General features: G+C 40.9%; 1 protein-coding gene across 1 annotated transcript in view; it reads left to right on the top strand.

The window, feature by feature from the left end:
- The first annotated feature begins 2,345 nt into the window (after positions 1 to 2,345).
- The window catches only part of LOC308297626 (phosphofurin acidic cluster sorting protein 2-like), an 87,640-nt gene continuing 70,257 nt past the window's right edge, over positions 2,346 to 19,728 (top strand). Inside the window, exon 1 of the mRNA XM_080741136.1 lies at positions 2,346 to 2,715. Within this exon, the coding sequence (XP_080597262.1) occupies positions 2,465 to 2,715 (251 nt within the window). The 5' untranslated portion in view covers positions 2,346 to 2,464. The remainder of the gene's footprint in view (positions 2,716 to 19,728) is intronic.

Below are 19,728 nucleotides of genomic sequence, written 5' to 3'. Positions count from 1 at the left end.
TGTCACACCAAATGATTTAGTGTCACACCGTATGATCATATCTTCATGTGTCAAAACAAACTGTGTTTAACCTACCTATTAGTGAGTACTGAACTTTACTGATTGATTAAACAATTACCCAGGATAACATGGCCTTAATATTTCTGAACAGGATATTATTGTAGGGCTTTAACATGGGATAAGAAAGAATTGTAGTAGTAGATGGATGATGAGGATGTGCACAGGAATGCTACACACACCTAAGTCTTCTGCCGGCCCACGGCAGAAGGATCCTAAAGAGACAATAAGGCGCATAGCCACACTTGGAGCCAAGGCAACATTTTATTAACACCAATTAGTGGAAACAGAACTCAGCATTCAGGTAAATTGCTTTTTTCCGAAGTCTCCTGAACTTGAACACAGCATTTTGTGTTGAACAAATGTAATTAGGAATCATGACATTACACCACATCTCCACTAGCTAAAGAGTGCTGGGTTGCGCAACTCCAAAAATAGCTGATCTACAAGCACAACGTGTTGAGCGCTTGTAGATCAGCTATTTTCGCTAGTTTTGTCTCGGGTCCTACCTTAACACTGTCCACTGTCCAGTCCAGTGAGTGAAAGTACAAAAGTATTAGATCAGATTAGATTATACATTTAGACTGTATTGTACATCAGCCAGTCGTATTTGGTGAGGGTAGCAAACCGGCTGCCTTGTTGTGGTTCTGCTATGCCACAGACAACCTCCTGCTCTTCTTAGAAAATGCAGTCTCGCCCCTTTGGCTCCTCTCTCCTTGCTGGGTCATTGTTTAGTTTCTCCCTGTACTTTCTCGTTCTCTCAGCACTTGTCATTTTCCAGCTGACAAAAGAAAATGGAATGTATAGTTTAAGACAAAGAGAAAATATTGTTTAGATTGAAACAATATGTTAAGGTTTCTGTGAAGGGGTTTCTGCTCTGTCTGATGAATTTGAAGTATCACTGAATGAAGCTAAATTACATTTTATGTAAAAATGTTTAAAACAAATGTTTAAATGTACAAAAGAAACATGGAACTTTGTTATTTATTGTTATATCTGTAGTTAAATACAGTATAAATCATATGGTGTGACAATCAAGTCATATGGCGTGACAAGCAGACCTGTCACACCATATGATTAAGTGTCACACCATATTACTGTTTTCTGCATTTAGGTTTACCTTGAGGCTACTATGTACACATTAGCATGCTAACAGCATGCTAGCTATAACAAAGCAGCCTAGATCTACATGGAAATATGACCAAAACTTCAAATAACTTAAGCTTTTTTTAAAGAAAAGGTGTCACACCAAAAGACATCCAGAATGGTGAGTTTGTGAACGTTTCAACAAGATGGCATTTCATGAAAATGTTAAAATCATAACTCACCTCAGACACCTGTCTTGCAGTTGTGCTGGGAGTGCTGAATAGCCTTACAGAAGAAGGACCTCTCTAGCCAATAGGTGTCCAAATAATTGCCTGTTTAATTTTTCCAAACTAGTGTCACACCAAATGATTTTGGGTTGGGGGACAAAATGTTTTTGATCAGAAATGACTGAAAACATTATGCTTTGACTTTGAAAAGATATAGGCTCAAAATAGACATTTTTTTTAGCCTAAATTCATTTTCAAATGATTTTTAGCAATTCTTTTTCTTAGTTTTATTCAAGTTCCCACTTTGAGAAACAAGGTCAGGACAGTCACACCATATGAGTTTTGCCATGTTTGGTTGAAGATTCTGAAGAAATGAGGAATGAAATGTTTTAATCTTGAGTAAGTTCACATAAAGCTTAATGTCCTGCACAATATTCAGAAGGTTTTTGACAAATATATTTTTTATTTATACATGTTTGACACCGAGGACAGCGAAAACGTTACGTCACGTCACCCACCCATATACTGTTTGTTTAGACTTACTGTTTTCTTTTTTGTTTTTCTTTACATATCTACTGCATAGTACTGTTTTCTATTTGTCTGTCATTCAATGTTATATGAGATACTTCAATGGTTTCCAGTGGAAATAAGCTTAGTTTTTTCATGGATCTCCTTTTAGTAGACCTTGTACCAGTGAACTGTACCGTCATGAAACTGTACCTTTTCCTATGCAAACTTCTAATAAAGTCTTCAATCAATCAAACAAACACCATCGTAATAGTAAACATTTAATTTAGGCATTATGCTGCCCCCTATCGCTTGGACAGGGAACATCAGGATGATCACGCCCCGCCCATCAGTATCCCAGTCAGTCAGTGCGTGCGTGCAGACCGTGCAGTGTTGTTTCTGTGTGTAAGCAGAGCACAGACGCACAGAGAGAGAGAGAGGGTCGACGGAGGATAGAGAGAGCAGAGCCGTAGCAGCTCCCCTCCCTCCCGCGCTATCCATATTACAGTCCGAACGACCGACACAGTTTTTTTGTAGCTCTATAGAGGCTGCTTCCACTTCCAGGGCTGTGTGGGGGAGAGGAGGTGATGATGGCGGCGGCTGTAGAGAGAGGAGGCGTCCGGGCCGCTTTCCTGAACCCGAGCAGCGGCGGCGGCGGAGGACCGTCGGCACCGACCACCCTCCCGGGGACGGGAGGAGGAGGAGGAGGAGGAGGAGGAGGAGGAGGAGCGGTGGCCGGGGCCGGCGCTCTGGGCTCCGGCCACGGCGCCGTGCCCGTGCCGATGAACCTCTTCGCGACCTGGGAGATAGACCGCTCATCCCCGAGCTGTGTTCCAAGGTAATAACAACAAGAATAATCAGTAATAATCAGTGGTGGTGGGAAAAGTACTCACATTTGTCACTTCAAGTAAAAGTATCATTGCTGCAATGTAGAAATACTCTGTTACAAGTAGAAGTCTGGATGGAATTCAAAATGTACTTGAGTAAAAGTACAAAAGTATTGGTATCAAAATGTACTTACAGTGCCAAAAGTAAAAGTACTCATTATGCACATTATCCCATTTCAAGTCTTCAAATGTTTAAAAATCTTTTGAAAATAGCAGTTCTACAGCTTATAGATGGGCTATTTGAAGTGTTTTGTAATAATAATCCAAATCTACAAAGTAATGAGTAACTCAAGTTTTCAAATAATTGTAGTGTAAGTGGAGTAAACGTACAATATTTTCCTCTGAGATGTAGTAGAAGTAAAAGTATTGGAAATTGGAAATACATACTCAAGTAAAGCTCAAATACCAAAAAAAAATGTACGTAAGTTAAGTACAGTACTTGTACTCTGTAAATGTACTCAGTTACTTTACACCACTCAATATAATGATGTTGTGTCGAGGAGGGAGCGAGCTGGAGCAGCTTGCTTTGCATGGCAATGTTTACAAATCAGTTACAGCCCGTTTGCATTGCTAAATAACTCCGCTATACGACACACGTTGTCTTTGTGGAGGGTAACGTTATGTAGTCAATAAGCTAGCTGCCCACATTTTGCAAATTGTTATTATGTGGTTTAGGTTGGCTAACTAGCAAGCTAACCAGCCAGCGACGTAGCTATGCTAAAGCTGTGCCAAGCCATGATAGCAGAGTTTCTCTCATCATGTTATGATAGTAAAACATTTATTCGTTAATTCATTAAAAATATTACTATAAACGACAAACTGAGCTAGCTAATATTTAATAAAAAAGAAATATGATTATGGGGTTAGCTGTCCTAAGATCAAAGGCATGTTCAGTTTACACATTTATTGAGCATAGACTACAGTGCAGTGTTTCTCAAACCTTTAGATTTCAAGGTATCCTTATTAACTCTGTCAAATGAAACCGTTGGGGTCCATTTGGTTCTATTTGTCCACTGTCAGAGTTACATACTTGTACCCGCCTAAAGGCACCCCGAGCCAGGGTCCCTGGAATCCACAGGACTAGTGCCCTGGGGGGGGGGGTTGCTTGGTATGTTACAGTATTATGTTCCTGGGCATGATATACTGTAACAGTACAGTTATCCTAAGTGCAGCCAACTGTGTGTCAATCAGATCAGATGGCATGTTGCCGCTGCTGCTTCATCACAAGCTTTTGCTCTTTAGAGTAAACAGGCTCTAACAACATCACAACACAGTTGCTTAATTCCATCCATGGTGGCCTGGACTTGATTTGGTTTATGGAATGCATTGCAATGCATGCCTTCCCAGTCCACTGCAACCCCATTTATAAATAGGCCAACAGTAACTCAGACACGTGTATATATATCTATATTATTCTGTGTTCTGTGTTCAGTGTTATAAGTAGCAGCCATCCTTTATTTCTTGAGCACTAACTACTACAGTAAGCTTGAGCTGTCCGAGCAACTGTGTGTGTGGAGATTTAATTACTAGCTATTTTTTAAATCCGTTTTATCAGAGGTTTCATTCATCTCTTCTCTTGCATGTTTTGTAGTGGCTTAATCTTGAGTCACCCCTGCTGCCGGCCAACGCCAAGGCCTGTAGTTATATATAACCCCACACACACACACACACACACACACACACACACACACACACACACACACACACACACACACACACACACACACACATAGTGGTGCTACACTAACTGTCAGAGCGTAACTGTTACTGTTTATGTTTTGGTCCCCATCAGTACACACACCCATGTTGCCTTCTACCAATTTATACCCTTTATACTTTGTCATACAACGTAGAGTGAAAAATAAAAAGCCAGATTTGCTACTGACTGCAATGTATCAACATTTTTGTCAAATAATGACAGATGACACAAGTCAAGTCAAAATAGGGATGCCACGCCTGGTTGGAAAAAGTCATTAACTAATACTGAAGATACCATGTAGTAGTGTTGACTACAGAATGATGTGATATTCCATCTATTTGTAATCATAGTCAGGGAGCAGGCATCACCACCACCTGACTGGAAAGCGCACGGGAGCTGTGTGCACGTTAATCAGCTTTGACCTAGATCTGTTCCACTCTGGACGAGAAGGGGGCAGGCCAGGAGAGGGCTTCCTCCACACTGTGCGTGTGTGTGTATGTATGTGCGTTCACATGATACTGTTAATGTATACTGCCTGCCCTCCGTGCGGAGTGTGTGCACGAGTGTGTAAAGAGTGGGCAAAAATAATCTCACTAAGATGAAAACGCGCAGAATATATCCGCTGATGTGATCTTTTCAGACATGCGTTTTCAGCATGATTTCCATCTGGGCTGTTTGTGTGAATCAGATTCAGTATCGGTTCAGCTCATTTGAAGCCAGCCTATGAGAGTGATGACAACAGTGAATAATGCTGTAGTACAGTACAGTCAGGACCATCACTTCAAAGTCTACTAATGTTGTAGACTTCAAAGTGATGGTCTTGGCTTTCTAATTTGACAGTTGACTGTCCTTTTCTCATTCTTGTACCATTCTGTTAAGAGTCAGTGATGCATGGATTTACTTTTCCCTATTTAGGGTTGAATGCCTCTTTTTTTAGTTTCACAGGACACCGTTAACGGCAGCATTGATGTTAGACTTAAGACTTGGGATGACATCAGAATTGCCAGAGGTTGTTTCCATAGCTCTTCTTCAACGTGAAGCGATTAGGCCTGTACAAGTATTGTTTTGTAAACAGCTCCATTGCTGTATGGGTGCCAAGTGGCAGTGGGTGTAGTGTGAAGTCTGAGAACGCTGCCTGTAGTTGTATTATAAGACTACGTGCCGTGGGGCCAAATGCACTGGAGACTGTGCCATACAAGGCAGTGAAGGCCCAACAACACTATTTAATAATTTCACGCCCCTGCCTCTTCCTGTACCCTATCTACTCTCTCCACGGTGCATGACACACCAGGTGCTGATGGTATTAAAGATCAATAAGGGTGAGGCTGATTATAGATTATTAATGGGCTGAGGGCTTAGAGCTCACCACTCATTACAGTGCAGCAGAAGAAAAGACTCGCTGCTTGCCATAAGCCTTTATTATACTCCATCCATCCCGATATGTAATTGGAAATCATAATACTGTGTATAGATGATGAATGCTACAAAATATCAGTTTATCTGTGTATTTAGCTTAGATGTCGTCTGTCAACCAGCTTTGGCTCTAAGTAATTTGTCTGTGACATGGCAGTTTTGGAATACAGCCCCCACAGTGTCTTAGTTTGCCGAATAATTGAGTAGGTGTGTTTTCAAGCCAGTGGGCCCTCTCTGTGTTTTTCAGCATAGACTGTTTTGAAAGACCATGCGTGCCGTGAGCCCAGCCCAGGGCCTCTGTTTTGGAGATCCTGCTTTGGCTTTCTTTCAGGGGCTGGGCCTCTTTGTCTGCAGCTGTTTGCTGCTCAGTTAGCCCACAGCATATGTGGATGTCCAGCTGAGTGGCACGATTTCAAATGAGCTCATAGGACTACTGCCACTTTTTCATTTTTTACTGTGGCACTCCCAAAACTCTACACACCCATCTGCTGCTGTCTTTTTTGGAGCTGTGTGAAACACAGGCTCCCTATACATGGCCGTGTGGGTCTGTGTGTGTGTGTGTGTGTCTGTCTGTCTGTCTGTGTGTCTGTCTGTCTGTATGTAGCCTGAACTTCCTAAACTTCGGCACGCCACTAGTCCCACAGTTTTGCCACCACACACTCGCGCCATATGTCAAATCGACCGGCTTACTCAGGAATCGTGGGCTATTACTTTTCTAAGAGAAAGGTTCTATAGTTTAATTGATATTAATTTATTAGTGAATTAATTTTCCCCATTGACTTATAATGGGAATTGCAAAAACTCACATTCAATTATTTGTCTCTCGCAAACCATAGGGGCTAGAGTTTCAAGACTTGGAGAGGAGGTTCATAATGCTTTCAAGGATTAAATAAAAAATAATTGTGTCATTTGGCCGCATGGTGGCGCCATAACACCCCACTTTACGTTTTGGCCTGTAACTCTTGAACCGTAGGTCGGAAAATTAAAAATATTTTTTCCCTGGATTCCTTGGGTCATGACGCATCTCCCCATATAGGCCACGCCCATTTGCGCCATGATAGATTTTCCGCCATCTTGAATTTTCTCCAAAACACACTTTTTGCTCCTTTTCCTACATATTTTCTTCAAATGTCACAAAAATCGGTACACATGATCCACACACACACACACACACACACACACACACACACACACACACACACACACACACACACACACACACAGCTCCACTTCACACGGGTGTGATTTTTTTTTTTCTTTTACAGTTATGCCTTTATCTTTAAAACAAATAGTCAATGGATGACCTGCAAGTCCATTAATGTTTTTTTCTTCTTATATTTATGGCACTAGTACATCAGAAAATATGCCGTCAGCTCTCATAGCTTATCTTCTTCACTCTCTGCACCATTGTGATTCTGTGACAGCTTTGCTCTTGATGTATGGCACAGTGTAGTAGTTTCAACCATTATTTTACAAGCAACAACTATTCTACCCCTACTCTACCACCATCTATATCTCTGTTACGTCTCCTGTCTGGCAGTTGTGGCTTTTGCACATCCTCCTTCCTAATGGTTTCTTGTAAAAGTTTGATGATTTAAGCTCTATCTATCTATGCAGACATATTTGTCACTGCCTGGTGAAAGATTTGTATGTCCAAAACATTTACTTTTCAAAGAACCTGTGTTCCTGTGGATCCATTGTAGTTAAATTATTTAGTCACATGCTCCGGTTAATACTTTTCATTAGTTAAATATTTGTAAAACCCACAGACTCAACCACTTTCAATGTGTCTTCCCTATTTTGGTCATGCCAATAAAACATTTTCCAAGAATATTGGAAAAATAGCAAATCTACAAGCTCACAACCTGCCACAATCCGATACGTAGATACAAGCCTCCCTGTAGATAAGCTATTTTTGTGTTACGACATATTATAATGATTTAAAAAGATGAAATATAGCAACATAATGTTTCTTCCCCACAGCGACAGTATTGCACATCGTGGCAACCTCACATCGTCGTCAGGCATAAACCTTGTATGTCCAAGTTTCAAACGTGTATGTTTTTTCAAAATCAAAGCCCTACTTCATCATACAAGAGTGTTGCACAAAAGTAGTGAAAATAGCAGATCTACAAGCACAACGCCTCGCATTGTGAGGCATTGTGTGGTTGTAGTTCTGCTATTTTTTTGTTATTGTAGATCGCCTATTTTCACGATTTTAAATAGTTTTTAAAATAACAACTAAAAAAGGAAGGTTTTGGACATACAAGGTTTCCACCCGACAATACGTGTGTGTGTGTGTGTGTGTGTGTGTGTGTGTGTGTGTGTGTGTGTGTGTGTGTGTGTGTGTGTGTGTGTGTGTGTGTGTGTGTGTGTGTGTGTGTGTGTGTGTGTGTGTGTGTGTGTGTGTGTGTGTGTGTGTGTGAGACAGCGGGCAGACGGGTGTTGTGGCATCTCCATTCTCAGCACAACTGCGGCTGCTGCCTGTTGGCTGGTTTGCATTGTTTTCATTCCAACTCCTCTGTGCTGCCTGCCTGTTTTCTACCATTTCTCCCCTCTAGCTTGTTGTGACAAATCTTATGTCTTCTTCCAGCTAACGTAGGCTAAAACTTTGAATCTTTTCCCAGATTTTCATGGGCCCCCAAAAACCCTATAGAAGAATAGAGTCCGCAACACTGGTTGCGACCGTAGGTCGCATTTACTACCAAAACCTCCACCGGCTGTCTGTGAGTGAGTCAGTGAGTCAGTGAGTCCGTCACACTTTTGCCCTGCTCATATCTCCACAACCGTTGCCCCCATCCATGCCAAATTTTGCACACACACTCCTTGACTGCCAAACTACAACCTCCAAGGACCCCCGGAGCCCCAGGGACCCCCAGGTCCCTGGGGGACCCCCAGATGTAAAAAATGACCAAATGTGCTCACACGTCACACTTTTTCCCTGCTTATATCTCCGCACCCGTTGACCCGATCCATGCCAGATTTTTCACACACACTCCTTGCCTGCCAAACTACAACCTCCAAGGACCCCCGGAGCCCCAGGGACCCCCAGGTCCCTGGGGGACCCCCAGATGTAAAAAATGACCAAATGTGCAAAAATGACCAAATGACCACCCCAACGGGGCTGCTCACGGGGAATTCCCGGGGACCACCGACTCCTGGTGCTCCAGAACGGATGCAAAAGTGGTGGCGCCCCCAGTGGAGGACCCCCTGCCACTGCAGCGCACATAAAATGCCGTAACTCGGGCTAGGAGCGTCCGCGAGAGCCGGGGCCGGTACCTATTCGTCCGCCAAGGCAACGCGGAGACCCCACCCCTCATTTCTCACATGGCCCTATTCTAGCGTCACCTTCAGGCCGATTTTTAAAACACATTTTTGGACACTGCTCCTACAGTTTTTGCCCTAAAATCACGAATATCACTACACAGCATGTCTACACTCATGTCATCAACATGGATCAGGAATTTTCAGGAATCAGGAATTTTGGAAAAACAAATTTTTGCCCTATTTGTGGACATAAGCCACCTACGGTCGCTTATCTCCCGATTAGGGAGTCTTACTGGTATACTCAGCTCTGTTTTATTACAGTAGTTTGGAGGATTCTCTCCACCCCCGCCTCTGTTCCCGGGACAAATAGCTGACCAAAGCTTTGGAAATGTTGCTGAATAACCTAAAATGGCAAAAGGGAAAATGCAAGAAAAAAAATACAGTTCACAGTTCACACTACTGCTAAATTGTTGATAAAGGTATACTGTATGTATGTTGTTCGTTCCTATGATAAATATCAGCAGGGATTTAACATGCTAGTCACGCTCCTTGCCCTTTGTAGAGCCCATACAACCCATATAATAATTGTATTAACCAAGCCTAAAGGCATAATAGATGAAAAGTTCAAAGTGGTCATTATTGTGTCTTGTATACAGGTATTTTTGTTCAGTTCCTCAGACATTGTGATAGCATAGTAAAAGTCAGTAAATTATAATAATAATAATGATCAATTTATATATACACAACAACAACAGCAGCAGCGTATATACACAACAGCAAGAGGAGAGAAGTGGTTTTGTACTTTGTCCAATCGCATATGGTGCTGCGAAGGTGTTGTGCGCTAAGATCTTATTCCTGGGTTATATATTAACATCTAATGCTTATAACCCATTATATAGAGTGACTTGCAGCATTGCCAACATGTACTGTAACCTGCTTTTACCTGGATAGCCCATATCTAAGTTTAGCAACGTAGGCATTCGATGTGGAAAGTGTGTGGTATTTGGAGGTATGATGCTAAGGCTGGGGTCAAGAATGTGTCATATTTATCTGCTAAGGTTGTAGAATCTATGGAGTACTGGGAGAGTTTGCTCCACTGAGTCCCACCAAGTGAAAGGATCTTTGACTTAACTCTGGGTCAAAAGTGGTGACCTTTTTTATCCATATCTGTAATTGGATAGATTAGGTTTCCAAGCTAACTATTTAGTTGTGCTCGCCTTCCTAGTCCAGTGGTTCTCAAAGTGGATTCCAGGGACCCTGTGGGTTCCTTTAGGGAGGTCTCATTTGTACACTTGTACACAGAGTTAAGGGGAGACCTTGAAATGTGAAAGTTTGAGAAACACTGATCTAGTCTAGAGGCATCTAATGTAGAAGGACAGTTGTTGGTAGGAATAGGCTCTCAAATTTAACACGCACGCACACACACACACACTCACACACACGCACACACACACACATCCCATCGGATGTTTATCTTGAGTCGAGTGTGACATCTCAGCCTGTTTGATGCATGAGTGAGTCCCAGGACGACCATATTCCCTTGGGACTGGCAGGGCCCTATCTTGGTAATCGTGGTTGGTAATTGAGTCTTCTTGAGGAGGGGCTGATGCTAGTTTCTTATGCATTGTCATGGCAGACAATCAAATGTTGTATATCGTCTCTGTTGGGTGGTGGAAACCTTGTATGATGTCCAAAACTATTATCTTTTCAGGATTCAAATTCCATAATAGAAAAAGTAGCAGATCTACAAGCTCAAAACGATGTGTTTTGTTTTTCAAGCTATCTTCTATTTTTGACTGTAGTATGATCATGTAGGGCTTTTGGCTTTAATTAACAAAAACACAAAGTTAGAATATGGAGATAAGAAATTCTGCCCGACAGCTACGATATTGTATGTGTCTACGGGGGTGCAACTAGGGGTGCAACTTTATCGATTATCTTCTTAGCGATTATTCTATTCAACTCAATCAAATAACCAAGAAATGTGTTCAATGGCAACACCTTTAAGATCTATTTCTTCTGACTTGTAACTGCATGCAATAATTGCTAAAATAGCCAATCTACAAGCTCATAGCTTGATTTGATTAACTGTTGCACCCCTATACAGTATGTGCCATAATCAAAACAAACTCAGCTCTGTATACAACATTTTGTTTTAATGTTCTTTCTTTGTCAGGAGAGCATTAATTGTGCATTTGTCGACTTATAGACAATGCAGATAAAAAGTCCTATAGGCTATAACACTATAATGTATTATATTTCCCAGAGTACATTAAAATGTTACCAGCATAGAATTTCCAATCGTCATCCCTGACCTTAATCTCACAGATTTAATGTTTCATTCACAATACAGTATGTCGAATTAAAACCCTCACATTAAACTGAGATGCATATAGCCCACATCATGCCTCTTTCGACCAGATAATACCAGGTACTTTGCTCTTTGCCCTTTCAGACACCCGCGTACGTACCACCACTGGGCCGGACATTATGTCTCCCAACAGCTGAATTAATCTGATTTCATAACAGGAAAAGAAGATGAGCTAGTAATCTGAAGCTGCACACAGGACACTGTCTGCTTAATCTCCCAGCAGCTCCTATGGAATCATAAACAGTGATCGGTTGGCCAGCTCCAGGGCACTCCAGGAATGTGACACAACACCAGTCAGTGTTAATTCAGACAGCAAAAAAAACTGTCTTTTGAATAAAATTAAATTTAGTTTTGGTCAAATTTTAGTCATCTGAAAAGTTTTTTGTTTTAGTCAACAAAATATCTTAAGATTTGGGGCGCCCGCTGCCTTACTGGTCCAAGCACTTAGGTATTGCCACATAGGCATGGATGCCTGGCGGCGTTGCCGGTTCGATTCCCGATCCGGATGACCTTTGACGCATGTCACTCCCCATCTCTCCCCCCATTTCCTGTCAGTCTACTGTCCTATCCAGCCCCCAAAGCCCCCAAAAAATATCATAAGATTTTATTCAACTAAAGCTACAGTTGATTTTGTAAACAACATGTATTTTGGCAGTCGTAGTGATTGACTACTTGCTGAAAATAGCCCATCTACAGCTTTGTGAGCTGGTAGATCTGCTATTTTCAGAGCGCAACACCTGAGTGCAACCAAACATAAAATAACTTGTCTTTTAATTCTACTGGATGTCTTCTCCACTAGTCCCTCCCTTCCTAACACATTTGTATTTGTTGACGAAATCAGCGAGTAAATATATTTAATCTTAGTTTTAGTCATCATAACTTTGTTTTTAATTTACTTTTCGTCAACGAACATTTTTCATCATAGTTTTAGTGGATGAAAATCAACAGTACACAACACTCCACATGGATCAGTGTCATGTTTATGCACCTGGCTTCTGCTACAACATGAATATTGACAAATGACATAGTGCTTACAGGAATAGAAGCAGCTGACTTATGGCCTGTTGCTCAAATCTTCAAAGGCTTCATGATGTGTGAGTAGTCAGAATAGACCTGAAACAACTTTTGTTGTATGAGTATGTTGGGCAGCAGGGCAGGTCCTGCTCATTTGCCCCGATTTTTCACTGTTGCTCTTTGGTCTTGTTTGATGTATTACTAGCTGATGGTTTTAGGGATGTTCCATAATAAATACAGAGTTTTATTTTTTTAGCGTTGATTGTTTAAGTGTGTTTTTAAATTATACATTTAAATTTCAAGGTCTTTTCTTAACTCTGACAATGTACAAATGGAACTAAATGGACACATCAGGGTCCATTTGGTTCCATTTGTACACTGTCAGAGTTACAGACTTGTATGGGTCCATTTAGACCAAGGGGCCAGTTGTCCGGATTTAAAATGAGGCAAATACGGAACTAAAAGTTCCTATGATTGGCCGCTAGTTGCGCTGTTCTGGTACCAAAAGCAACATGTTCTCCATAGGATTCCATTAATTTCCCTAACCTTTACATTAGATTTTCTTACCTTAAAGGAGTAGTTCACCCCCAAAATGACTTTTTTTCTATTGATTACTCAGGCCATGGAGAGTAGAGTTCAATAATATTTTTTGTTTTTTTTCACATTCATAAGACAAAAATGTGATAACAATAAATTTACCCCCATTGATTCCGGATGGTGACCCGTTTCGAAACGGGTCACCATCCGGAATCAATGGGGGTAAATTTACTCGAATCAAAATTTTGTCTTAGGAATGTGACAAAAACCAAAAAATATTATTGAACTCTACTCTCCATGGCCTGAGTAATCATAATCAATAGAAAAAAAGTCATTTTGGGGGTGAACTACTCCTTTAATAAACATTGTCATAAATACTTCATGGTTCCTGTCGCTAAAGCCTCATCACCATGATATGCATTTTCTTAGAATATGGTCCCATTTATGTTATAATTGATGTTAAAGCAGGGTATGCTGTAGGAGGGGCTTGTGATCATAGGCTTGTGATGATTATTCCTCGTGTGCTTTATTTTTCGGCAGGCTCAACACGTATCCCTGCACCCCATACAAGGGCGAAAAAAGCGTAATTTTCGCAGCATAGAAACCAATGGGTTCCCACCGTCCATATTTTTTACAGTCTATGATTTAGACCCCCTAAAGGGACCCACAGAGTCCCTGGAATCCACTTTGAGAAACACTGTGTTAGACTCTAAAACATTATCATCAACAACAACAACAATCAATCAGTTTTATTTGTTCTCGAACAGTTGGAGAACAAACAGTTTTGATTGTTGTTGTTGATGATGATGATTAGGTGAAGTTGAATTGTGTGTCTGGAGTGAAATTATGCTAACACTCAAGGGCCAAAATACTGTGAGCATTTTGACCTCAGAAACTGGAAGCTGAGAAGACAGAATGAAACCAGCCAAGTGTTGCTGCGTGTGGGAGCAACACTTGGCTATTCACTGAATAGACGACGAGGCTTATTGCCAAGTCACAGTATTATAGCCTATGTGGGCTATTGGTCTAACCAATCAGTATTGCTCATGATTATAATATCAAACAGGAGCTAAAAATGTGTAACCAATTTTAAATTGCCAATTTGTTCTTAATAGTCGCTGGTGAATTTGGAGGAAGCTAATTCTTATTTCTTTTGGTATTATTTACAAAAAGCCTGTCTAATTGATAATATAAACTGGGGGCAACCCAGTTCATGTTTATGTCTTGGTAATCTGGAACGGATCCAATGCTTAAGCCCCTCCTCCTCTCTGCTCACAGCCTGATAGGACTTCTTATCAGTAGACTGAGCACCCCTTTCAGTTAGCTCACTTCACATCTCCCCCCACCAGTGTTGTTTTCCTCGACTAAAACTATGACGAAAAATGTTCGTCGACTTTCACTGACAAAACCTAAATAAAAACTAAGCTATGATGACTATATAGACATATATTTCATCAACAGATAAAAACTAGACTTAAGATGTTAGGGAGGGACTAGTGGAGATAGAATAGATCAGAACTAAAAGACAAGTCTTGGTGGTGTTGCGTTCTGAAAATGGCGATTGTGACTGTGAGCTTGTAGATCGGCTATTCTCAGCATGCAACCAAGTGTTAAATCAGGCACTTCGACGCCATCAAGTCCAGCCAAAATACATTTTTGATGACAAAATCAACTGTAGATTTTAAAACTAAAACATTTCAGACGACTAAAACATGACTAAAACAAAGATCAAAATGTATTCAAAAGACTGACTAAAAACTAAATAAACAAGAATTGACACAGTCAATATATAAGCTGGTCAGATGGGGAAAAAAACGTTTTTTGAAAAAAAAAAAAAAAAATGTTTTTTGAAAAAAAAAAAAGTTTTGGAAAAAAAAGTTTTTTGGAAAAAAAAAGTTTTGAAAAAACTCGGGCGTGCTCAAACAACAGTAATAACTGCGTATTACCTTACTGTACTTTACTGTACTGTATACTGTACCTCACTGTACTGTACTGTACATATTCTGTGTTCTATATCTATGAAGTCTGTGTTCTAGATCTATGAATTTTGTCACTCCCCCCCCCCCCCGTGTATGTGTGTGTGTGTGTGTGTGTGTGTGTGTGTGTGTGTGTGTGTGTGTGTGTGTGTGTGTGTGTGTGTGTGTGTGTGTGTGTGTGTGTGACTTTTACTTATAACTGAGTACATCTACAGTGCAGTATTGATACTTTTAAGATACTTTAAAAAAAACAAGTGTAAAACATTTGAGTACTTTTTCCAACAGCTACTTTCCCCCATAGCCTGGAGGACTCCTGCTAAGTTTGCAGTTGCCTTAGAGCCTATTACTCTATAAATCTATCTGTGATGTCTGATTGTACTAAAACTAGCATGCTTATTAGGCAGTAGTGGGAAAAGTACTCGCATTCTTTACTTAAGTATCATGCAATACTGCAATGTCAGTGGAAGTCTTGTATTCAAAATGTAGGATACTTGAGTACAAGTATAAAAAGTATTTGTATTAAAATGTACCAAAAGCAGAAAGTACGCATTATGCAGAACTTAATGTAACCAAGGTGTTCAAATAAGTGTATTGATTGTAGGCATTTTCCAAAATCTTGTGGTATTTCACTGCTACATATCGTTCTAAATATATGCTTTCTTGTCATTTAGTACAATGAATGTAATACCGTGTCTCTAGAAATGTGCTCATTATTGGTGAAGATACTAACTGTAATTCTCAAAGACTCGCATTGGTTCATTCAGCACATCGTTTTTGCTCTGTTTCATTTGATATTAAAATGCAACTCGAATTAATCTACTGTGTGGACACTGATCAGATGACAGGAAGAAGCAGCTCATCAATGAATGTACTTTGTGTTGCTTTTGTAAATTGTGTAGGGTACGATATTTTCATGACTTCACACCAAAGCCCATATCATGGTCATAGAGTTAAATCATTGACAACTTGCATACTCGTTCAGTTCATATGTTAATGCAGATGGTATGCAGATGGTGTGACACATCACCTACTACAGCCTACAACGATGCCCAGGGCAACACTGCATATTGTCTATAAATGGCTCACAGTTTAAATAACGTACGGTTTATTTGGACAATCATCTGTAACAGATGAAGTATAATTAAATACGACGTGATTAACGTTTGTTTGACATCCTCATCACAATTACATCGGATGCATCGCGTTGATTAAAGTGAATGGCTGCTATAGTTTTGCTAGTTTTCATCACCTAATCACCTTCCTTTCATAACCTAATCTCTACGTTTAGAATTGAAAGAAAAATAATGTTAATGTTAGTATGAAGCTAATTATAAAGCTTAAATGGATGATGATGTCAACAATGACTTGTGAAAATCAAAGAATGATAACCGATCTACAAGCAATCATACAAACATTTTGTACTTTGATGCCAATACTTTTGTACTTTTACTCAAGTATAGACCTCTCTTTTCTTCTGTTTCATTTATCACAAGCAGGCTGGCCACAGGCACCGGCTCAGTGTGAAGGAATGGTGCTCCCTGCTGGACAAAATATTTCATTACAGCAGTACAGGTCTGGCTCCCAATCATGAGCTCGGTGACCATGTGACATGGACAGCCAATCGGCAAATAGGTCCCCTAGGTCCCCTGAATGTCTCAGGACAATGTAATCTGTTTAAAGAGCTGGTCCTGCTGACCAGCTAAAAATGTCCTGTCAAAATCAACGCTGCTTCACCTCTCCTCCCGCTGCCCCGAAATGTGTCAAAGCTCGTCTTGGTTTCCTTCCCCTGACTTCCTGGAGGAGGAGGAATTTCCTTGGGAAACGATCCACATTCCTCACAACCAGAGGAGAGCTGCTAGAAAACCTCCTAAAGGCAGAGCCCACTCCACACTCCTCTATTCTCTCTCCCCCCTTTAGAAGCCTGTTGTTGTTGTGACCTGCACTCTTTGTAGACCACTGGTTCCCAAGCACTGGGTCGGGACCCATTTGTGGGTCACGGACACATTTTTATGGGTCCCTTAATTTTTGGTTTCCTACATTTTAGTTTTTAATTATTATTATTTCAAAACATTTTCAAAAAACATTACCAAAACAATTTTCATTCAATTTCAATTTCAAACATCTAATCTCTTTTGTGTCTTAACCTGAAAAGTTTGGGAACCACTGTTCTAGAAGAAGGGGGCAACACTGAAGGCTTCTTCAGCCTGTGGTGGGAGAAAGTACTTAAGTAAAATTATCCATACCGCAATGTAGAAATACTCTGTTACAAGATTTTAAGTCCACAATTCAAAGTTTACTTGAGTAAAAGTACAAAAGTATTGGCAATTTGGCATCGAAATGTACTTAAAGGAGTAGTTCACCCCCAAAATGACTTTTTTTCTATTTATTATTCACGCCATGGAGCCTTGAGTTCAATAATATTTTTTGTTTTTTGTCGCATTCCTAAGACAACAATTTGATTACAATAAATGTACCCTCATTGATTCTCCATGGCTTAAGTAATCAATAGAAAAAGTCATTTTGGGGGTGAACTACTCCTTTAACGTACCAAAAGTAAAAGTACTCATTATGCATAATGTCAAGTTTGTTTTCAAATGTATAAAATGTTTTGAAAATAGCATATCTACAAGCTCAGTGGATTGAAAGTGCAATATTTGGAGATGTAGTGGAGTAGAAGTAAAAGTATTGGAAATTGAAAATACTCAAGTAAAGTACAAATACCTCAAAACTGTACTTAAGTACAGTACTTAAGCAAATGTACTTAATTACTTTACATGTGTGTCTTCAGCAGTAGGTCGCACACATCCTCGTTGAATAGTAGAAGGGGACCATGCACTGAATGGCTACGGTGAAGTCCTCAGAAATTTGGGAAAGGTTCGATATAGCTTACCCTTCCCTGCCTATCTCTATGCCACAGAATGGGAGCACGGGACAGAATTGAGAAAGGTAGAATAGTAAGGTCTACTCTACACTTGTCAAGGGAGATCCCTCTCCCGAGAAGCGCAAGGCAAGGAAGCTGTCCTTTGACATGGGGGAGGATGCTGTCAAAATAAGCACATCGGAGGGGAAAAGAGAGACAATATTTTTCAGCTTGTCTTTTTCTCTCTCGCTCTCCTCTTATTTTCCACCTCTCCCCTCAGGCATTTCCTGAGCTGCGTGTGCCAGCAGCAACATAGACTGTTTATTTCAAGGACAAAATACTCTCTGGCCTTTTGCAGTGCTGTGCAATGAGCGAATGCACATGACAAGCCATATAAAACATGTGTGTGCTACTTAAAGCATAGGCTATTCCATTACACACACATGCACACACAAGCATGAAGAATATAGAACCACATAAATGTTGCCCTAGTCTTTGTCAAATAAGACCATATTAACGAACTACAGTATATACTACAAACAAATTAAGTCAGAATAAACTCTGTTCGTCTTCACATGGCACTACTGTAGCTTTACAGTGGGAGATATACTGTAAGTAGGAGGGGTGTAGGTTAAACAACTCTTTGCGACCCTTCCTGTCTCCTGTGGAAATGGTCCATACCTCTGAAATTAATGCTGGAGTTGATGCAGCTTAAACGCTATTTCATACCTTGACGTATCACAACATTCAAGAAACAGACGATCTACAAGGTCACAAACAAAAAAAGAAAAAGCCTATCCGCAGGCACACAATGATCAGGCATATTTCAAGGTGAAATCCATAAGCACGCATTGAGAGCTTCTAGATCAGCTACATTTAAATAAAATAGTTTATAATGACACTAAAATAGGCACACCAGGTTGAAAGTGGTTAGGGTGCATTTCAGTCCACCTTGCTTCTGAGTGTTCTGATGACAGCATTACTCATAGGAACGTCTGTAGATGAAAGTATGGAGCCACGCAGTGGGATCACAGCTCGAGCTGTCATCATCGTCATGACACTAGGCCTGGGGCGGTATGGACATTTTGTTACCGCGATTACCGTCTTCCCATTTACCGCCGGTACTGCGGTAATTACCGCACCCCCGTATCTATTAATTAAGGTTCGGCGATAAGCCAAAATATTGCAATCATCTTCCCAAAAGTCGCCTCTCCACAGTGGAGAGGAGACACAGCCTGACTGCCCGAGTTATACTTCTCTGTACAGCACAGCGGGTCTGGCTTTCAAAGGAGCAGATCTACAAGCTCACAACACATCGCATCCGCGACGCGTTCTGAGCTTTTAGATCTGCACTGTCGGGTTACCATAGTAACGTAGGCTAGCTACTTGGGCTTTTCAGACACAAACAGCTGTGTGAACAAACCAGAAGAGGAAGGGTAGTCAGATCGTGTACAGTGATTCTGTAAACTCACGTCACGTCTCAACTCTCAAATCGCAGTGATTGAGTGCTGCTATATACAGGTTTTAGTTACAAGACTTGACAGAAAAGGTTATAAAATCGCCGACGCGCCGTACGGGGCACAACGTGCGACGCGGTGGAGAAAGTAAAATAGTTTCATTTTCGGTTTTACTCCACGCGGCCCGCGCTCCGCCAGTAATCCGTATGAATAAAAAAATCACACCCGTGTGAACTGAGCGGTGGTTTACCCCCCCCTTCCCCCCTGTGTGTGTGTGTGTGTGTGTGTGTGTGTGCGTGTGTGTGTGTGTGCCTGGTCTGGCCTGGCCTGAACAACAGCGCCCCTCCCTTAACATGTGTGGTCATAAAAG

The sequence above is a fragment of the Nannobrachium achirus genome, assembly GCF_963921795.1.
Source record: "Nannobrachium achirus genome assembly, chromosome: 13".
NCBI lineage: Eukaryota > Metazoa > Chordata > Actinopteri > Myctophiformes > Myctophidae > Nannobrachium > Nannobrachium achirus.
Note: the sequence above shows the minus strand (reverse complement) of the source record. Positions and strands in the feature narration are given on the sequence as shown.